This window comes from Indicator indicator, chromosome 13, assembly GCF_027791375.1.
Source record: "Indicator indicator isolate 239-I01 chromosome 13, UM_Iind_1.1, whole genome shotgun sequence".
NCBI classification, from domain to species: Eukaryota; Metazoa; Chordata; class Aves; order Piciformes; family Indicatoridae; genus Indicator; species Indicator indicator.
Window position 1 is genome coordinate 26,745,870 of NC_072022.1, and position 7,675 is coordinate 26,753,544.

The following is a 7,675-nucleotide window of genomic DNA, read 5'->3' on the forward strand; positions in this document are numbered from 1 at the left end:
TCCAGGGCTCCACAATGACACACCCATCTACCTCACATTCCTTTCCAGATGACATGTCCATTCAAGGCAAGGCTCTGCTAATCTCATTCATTGGTGCCATCTCTTCTAGGTCAATTAGACCACTTCTATAAGTGTGTGGCATCTCCTGAGTATGTGCACATCTGTTCTAAACAGTATTTATTACAGCTAGAGCTGTTCTTCCGTGAGGGGATGGCACTTCAGCTGCAATTTTTGCTCAATGACAGAGCATCAGCTGCTGTTGTACCACTTGCATCAGGCTAAAGCATCTTTCTCCACTAACCTGAAAATGATTAAAATTGTAAGAATAAATTCTCTCATTGCATTGTTGTTATTTTTAGTTTAGAAAAGAGTAACTTCCTTCTTGGGACACAAAAGTTAGAAACAAGCACCAGCTTTTATAGAAAATGATTCAATGTGTTTAGTCCATGGAAGACAATGAGACTTCAGCACAATGGGGTTGGACTCAGTGATAGAGGAACCAAACCACACATCTGACATGGAAAGCCTCTTGTCATTATTTCTTTCCTCCAATTACAAGATCATACATTATAATCAAGGAGTGACATGGGTTTAGATGTTTCTGAATAGTCGAGACTTCTGTTGTTCAAGGGATGGGTTTTAAGTGGTGTACATTTTCTAGCAGCAAATTCAATCCATACTTGAATGGTAAGGCCAAGCAGAGATCAGAAGTGTACTATGCCCACAAGTAAGTGCCCTATGAGGAGAGGCTGAGAGACCCCTAACATCCTGTGTACTCTCAAATGTACCCTTAGATAATGTACATCTAATGGCTTAAAAAAACAAGACCCCACCTTGTAATTTTTCATCTAGATCCATCACTGTTTTGTACCAAAGTCCTTCATACATTAGAATTTTTCTGAGAAGGCCCGGTTGGGTGAAGAAGATGCATGTGTGATGTCTATTGCAACATAAAACATTTAAGATTCCCTGGAAAATCTCAGCTTTCTGGATAGATGAGTCACAATTATGTGCAGACCAGGAAGAGTGAGCAGAGTTGCTGTCCTGTTTGGGTCTGCACCGAGCAGAGTCTTCAAGTGGTCATGGACTACACGTGGTGGATTCCATGTGCTTCAGTGAGGAAGAGCTGTGTATGAAATGAAAGCTTGTACTCAAGAATAAATGGGAGAACAAACAATACAATTAAACTACCTCATGTGAGTTTCACTATGTAAAGCTGTGCATGTACATCACACACACATTTACACTTTAAAAACTACACAGTTTGTAATGCAAATCAGTAACTCTTGTATAGGCTCTGGCTGGCACCCCAGAATGCATGCCAAGAGTATCCTGTGCAGCCAGCTGTGATGTGGTTTGCTTCAAACAAAGACCTGGTGTGTATTAGTTTCACCAAAGCAGCTATGTCAGCACACCTCCCCAGTCAACATCTCCAAGGGAAAAAAAAAAAAAAAGAAAATTTATGTCAGCTTAGTTCATGTTGTTTTTCAAGTTGACGTAATTTTACTGGCAAGAAAGCTAAGTGAACATATAGTAGGTGACTGCTCAGACATCCATTTCAGAAACAGCTGTGCTGACCAAAAACCTGCCCCAGTATTTGTGTCTCAGCAGTTATTCCCCTTGCATCAAAGCCCCTGGAATTGGGCATGCCAGCACTTACTGCTCATCCACATCAGAGCCAGGTCAGATTACATGTCAACAGTCTGCAGCAGCGATCAGGGAAGAGCATCTGCTCACTGCTCCGCCTTCAGCAGAACTGCTGGCAGTTTAAAACCTGCCAGGTCAAATAAATCAAACCCCAGAACCCTAAATGAAGTAACAGCATTTTCTATTGATACAAATATGATGGATGAGTGAAACTTCATCTTGATACAAGTGCAGTAATAAAACTGCCACAATTCATGCTTCTCTTGAAGAGCATTTAAAAAGAGAGACTGCTGTCAGGTACCTGACCACAAAGCCTAGCAGAGTGTGACAGGAGACTTCCTTCCCTTTCTTTAGATAAGAAACAGCAGAGCTTTACCCATGGAGTTTTGCCAGGTTACTCCTAATCTCGGACTTCCTTTCCTTCATGCTGTCTATTGTTAATATTACAAAGACACAGTATAGGAAACAGGCATTACAACAACTGGAACAAAATCTCCACTTGCACCTTGAAGCCTGTACAGGGGCACATTTCATAAACAGCACTAAATTTAAGACAGGTCCAATGCATTTAACGTGAAATGCAAGATACAACATTAAAATCTTAGTTCAGTTTCCTGTTAAATGAGAATTGTTGGCCTAATCCAGAGTTTTGATACTGATTTCTGTATGTATGTATCTAAACTAACTCCACAGCTGTTTAATGAGAACAGTTTTCCCTACATGTTTCATCTAATCAAGTAGCCAGTTAAAAGATCAAATTGTATTCAGTCAAGTACATTAAAAGCTTGCAAGAAAGCATGGCAGGGGACAAGCAAAAGTACAAGAAAAATAAAGCCTGTAGGAGAGTCTAAATACACCTCAGAGATGGGGAATTAAAACTTGGGTCAGAAACTTGAACAACAGACTTTACAACATGGACAGTGATCACACAGAGATATTCAAACGGATTTAAAAACAGGAGGAAGAAAAGCTTCGTCCTGCTTTTTGAGTTCACTCAGTGCTTAATATAAACATTTTAAAACACCAAAGAAACTGAGTTTTAAGAATTGGGTTATATTAGGGTTTTGGCTAAGTGGTTCACCAAAGTAACTAGCAGACCTATAAAACAGTGGTGTACAGTGCTTGAAAACTGGAAGTTTTGTTTTCAGTTTAAAGTTGATCATGAATTTGGAAAATAGAAGGTGAAATTCCAAGCTATGTCAAGAGACTATGAACAATTCTTATCAGAAGCCAGACTTTGAAAACGATTGCATAGCAAAACTTCTCCTTTGTGGATTATAAAACCAAACTTTCTGCCCTCTGCTGTTTAGACCAGGAAAAAATAAACTGGGATACAGATCTGTTGAGGAGCACATAGCTCAGCAAGGAACCTAACCCCTTATAAGAAAACAATCCAGTTTATGCTTAAATTGGTTGGATTTTCAGTTGTTCTATGCACTTAGACTTTGCACTGGTCTGTCACAATGGTGCTAGGGAGCCACTCATCAGCTGCTTAATTCATCAAAGTGACTTGACACACACAGGAAGGGCAGCTCTGTAAAATACAGTTAAATTTGCAGCAAAACAAAACACACAATAGTGACAGTTAAACGTTAATCAGTAGAACTATTTAATCTTATTCACAAAAGCTACCAAATATTGCATTAAATACAACTGAAGAGTGACTTCTGACAAAACTTTTATTAGTGAAATGGGAAAGAATCTTTTTTTTTTTTTGCAGTTCTTAGCTAGTCTTTCTTTTGTGAGCACACAACCCAAAGAGGGGAACAAAAACTGTTCCATCACAAGATGAAGATGGGATTTAGCAGAAGTTACCTACTGAATCTGTCCTCTAGCTCATGATTTGGCTGTTGTGCTATTCCAGCTCTCCTTTACCTATGATCAGTGTGCTGACATGTTTGGGACACTGGGTTCTCTGTGCTGACTGCTCCCTGAAGCCCACTGAGCCTGCCTGGCAGGGGCTAGGGCCAGCTTTGCTGAATGGCAGTATCAGCATGCTGAGGCTTTCTTTTCTTATGTGAGAAGGGCAGGAAAGCAGTGCAGCACTAAGCCCAAGCTGGGTGAATCCTCTCGAGAGGGCAGGACTCCCTCGTGTACTCTTACACATACATGAGTCTAGATGGAGGGAACACCCTGTAAATTAACATCCCCACCAGTACAGGGTTGGTTTTGAACACCCCCCCCCCCCTTCAAACCAAAAGCAAAACCAAGGGAAAAAACTACCTGATAAACATAAAAATAAATGTGCAGCTTCATATAATACTAAGACAGCTCTACTTCCTGTAGGAAAGGTCTTCAAGTAGAACTACACTTAAAAAATCCTCAGCATAGCCAGCTGAATTTCTGCATTTGCCATCAAAGCAAAGCCAGTTTCCTATTGCTTGTCATGCAGAGGTGCAAAGTTAGCACCAGAGAACATGCAACCAGTCATTACTGGCTTAAGATCCTGGCACAGGAAAGCATTTCATCTGATCCAGATGTTTATTTTCCCTCAAAATGTATTTGTGAGCATTGCTTTAGCTGAGAAAGCCTCCAGCCTGGCACCAGCACTACTTCATGTTGCGCACTATTCTTCTGCAGTGGTTTGTTTTCATTTCCCCCAGCGCTTGCTCCAGTTGCTGGATAAGATGGAGGAGAGTGGAAGGGTCGGTTTGCAGCACCTGGGCAGTTTGTTCTTCATTCTGATTGAGATGCAGCTTTAGAGTCACAGCAGGCTTAATCTGTTGTCTCAAACTTCGGCTTGCAAGCTGAGTGAGGCAGCAGAAATGAAATGGGAACAGCAAACAAAGGATGGGTATCAGCTCCACAATTCACAAGAAGTTTGCAGGGCTGTTTAAAAATCATTTTCCTCACATTAAAGATAGGCACAATCTACTATTTAGTTTTATCCTTAGGCAATACTAATGCACTTCAATCAATGCTTTCATTCTGAAAATTGGGTGAAAATTAACACCAAATATGTTTAGTGTATGCTTACATTTTAAAACACCTACGGAGCTCTGAATTCAATTTTCACAAGAATCACTCTGCATCATTAAGTTTCCCGTCCATCTCATAAAAAAACAGCTACCTTTGGTGCAGTAACAAAATTATGTCAGTTTTAAATACATGAAAAACTGCTGCCTCAACTCCTTTGAAATAATACAAATTGATTTCTTAGCAGTTGTTGATGATGTTAAAAAATGCAGAGTGAAATACTGACTGCTGAAAAGCTAAGGGAGGTCACCTGCACATCCAGTCTCCATTCCAGACTGTGATAGCTGGGAAGCTTTGGGGCCAGCTCACTGAGGATGCTTCGGATCTCCTTCCTGTTGTCAAGGTACAGCTGGAGCAGTAACTGGTTCAGTTCATCTGAGAATCCCAGAACGTGAATGGACTCTTGGAAGTCTATCTCAGAAATCTAGAAGTAACAATTTGGGCCTTATTTGCTGGAAACAAAACTGTAAGCCATCCTTATGTGTGGTATAGAGCAGTTGTTTTCCTGCAGGAATGCGTGAGGACAGTTCTAAGCCAGAACAAAATAAACTAGCCAGTTTTTAAGCGATTTACAGATATTGATGTATTACTGCTGTTTTGCATGAGCTTCAGGAACAGCTTTAGACTGCTTGTTTCAAAAACATTCAACATCTTCACATTCAAGCTTTGATGTAAGAGAACAAAATGCAGCACAGAAAAGCATCTGAGCTTTGTCAAGAGGAAGTACATACTTCAATCACCGATTTGTCAATAGCATGTTCAGATAATGTTGATACTCACCTTATAAATACTCTGAACTGTCTGAATGTCTGCATGCATAAGCAAGCACCAGACACAACCTGAAGGCCCATATTACAGTAACTCAGAGTGGCCCCAAGAAGCTGATTCCTGTAGGCCAGTGCCACATGTCCCTGCTCACTGCAGGGGGTTAGACTAGGTGCCCTTTAAAGGTCCCTTCCAACCCAACTTGCTCCGTGATTCTGTGATTTGACCTGAACTGGAGAAGCTTGGCCTGTCATTGTGGAAACAGTTATTTATTCACCAGAACACATGACACCACTCCAATGCATCCACACTATAAACACACCCTCTGATCACCATATTCTACCCTAACACACAGTCATTTCTGTCAGGTCACCTTACTTCAAGGAAAGATTCTGCAATATTTAAATCCCCTCCCTCCTGCCCTTCAGAAAAAACCCTGATTGAGTTTAACTGGGAATTACTTGCCTCTGTATCCCTTCTCCATCTCCTCACCATTCAAATATTCTGCTACATCAACAGTAAAAAGTTCTTCCAATAGAAACAGTTATTATCCAACCATTTTATTTTGGTATCTGCTTACACTCATCCAAACTTCTGATGCCAGGAGCTGAAATAGCTCTTAAACATACCCTATCACACCAACGTGAGGACCATGTAACAGGGCTAGCACAGCACACACCCCATGCTATAGCTAAGCAACACCCTCACTCTAGCTTTGCTATTTACACAGAGCTTAACACTGAGGTGTGTGTCTCCATATGGACTAAATTGCTGCATGTTTCTGCTATGTGCTGTTAAATGTTATCAAGCCTTGGCTGCAGACACTGAACACAAATGCCAGGCAGATGCAGTGTTTCAGCAGCACAGGCTTTTAAAATTACGAGAGTACATCACCAGGATTTGGAACCAGGTTTTCCACTTTCATCAGTATGTTCAGAACTCTAAGTGCTGAGAAGACATCTCTTGAGTGCACCCTTGAATTCATGATGCAAAAGCAATACTTACCATAAGCTTGGAGCTCTCAGTAAGCAGGTATGATAGCCCTTCTACTCCATGCTGCACAATGTCAACATCGATGTTAAGTTTTCCTTTAAAGAAAGCACAAGGTACCTTTTATTTCTTTATTAAGCTGCCACAGCAACGGCAGACAAAACTGCAAACTTATCCAGAGTTAACTTACAATGTAGACATAGAAAGAAAAACACCCGCAGAGGGCTGCATCACCCTTCAAATAATAACGTAAGGAGATTAAGCAGCAAGTTAGATTCTTGCCCCTCAAACATACAAACAATCCAAAAGCCCTAAGAAAATCCCAAACCAATTTCTTACGGCACGGCACGGAACTGGACGCTCCAAAGCCAAGTGGAGAATACACCAGGGTATGCTGGTACAGAAACGGCTATCTGCAGACTTGTCGGCGGAAAGCGGGGCCCTGCCGGCAGCACCGAACCCATCCCGGCACTGCCTCCGAACACACGCCGCTCGGGAGGCTTCATGCTGCCCGCCAGCTCCCTCCGCTCTTCCGGCAGCGCCGTACGGCGGCTGCCGACCACCGGGGACACCTTCTGGGGGGCTGCCGCCGCAACCACCGTGTTTCCCCCTGTTCTGCTCTCGCATTGCTACGGGCGTCGCCCAGCCCGGCCCCCGGCTTCCCCGCTCCCCACTGGTCCCAGACCGCCCGGTCCCCGCCCGCGGCCCATGACAGCCGCCCCGCCCCGGCTCTTACTGGCGGCCGCCTCACAGGCCCGCGGCGCCGCGCCTCGCCGCAGAAGCTCCACCGCCAGACGGCCCAGCTCACCGACGGCTGAAACGAGAGGAGGGGGCTCCACTATAGGCCCCGGCCGGCTGCACCCGCCCGCCGTTGATTCCCACCCCCTCCCGCCGGCGGGGCTGTACCCTCCCGCTCCCCCCGTAGGCCCGGCCGAGCCGGCCGCAGGGTAGCCGGTGGCTGTCTTACGACCGATGGCAGACCTGCGCCGCCCGCCCGCGGCAGGCAGCCCAGGTGGGCCTTCTGCTCCTCCGACAGCACCAGCAGCATTCCCTAACTCTGCCGCTCCGCTGCCGCCCGCCCAGGAAGGGGCGGTCCGACCCTGCGGGCAGGGACTCGGTTCCGAGTCGCGCCTGCGCGGGGGCCACTAGAGCGGAGGAAGAAGCAGCCCCTGTCCCAGTAGTGGCCCCTAGCAGGCTCGGAAACAGTCCTTGTGTGTTAGTGTGGGTGGTTTCGGCTTGTTTAAACACGAGCTGGGCTCAAGTTAGCTGAAGGGAATAAAACCCCCATGTTCTCCTT

General features: G+C 44.5%; 1 protein-coding gene across 1 annotated transcript; it reads right to left on the reverse strand.

Annotated features, from left to right (window-relative positions):
• Nucleotides 1–3,713: 3,713 nt before the first annotated feature.
• Nucleotides 3,714–7,426, reverse strand: COMMD2 (COMM domain containing 2). The gene is made up of 5 exons (XM_054386010.1): nt 7,360–7,426; nt 7,115–7,192; nt 6,394–6,476; nt 4,874–5,047; nt 3,714–4,394 (listed from the first exon to the last, which is right to left on the reverse strand). The coding sequence occupies exons 1-5, from the start codon at nt 7,424–7,426 to the stop codon at nt 4,197–4,199; spliced, it is 600 nt and encodes a 199-aa protein (XP_054241985.1). The 3' UTR covers nt 3,714–4,196.
• Between the last annotated feature and the right edge of the window lie 249 nt (nt 7,427–7,675).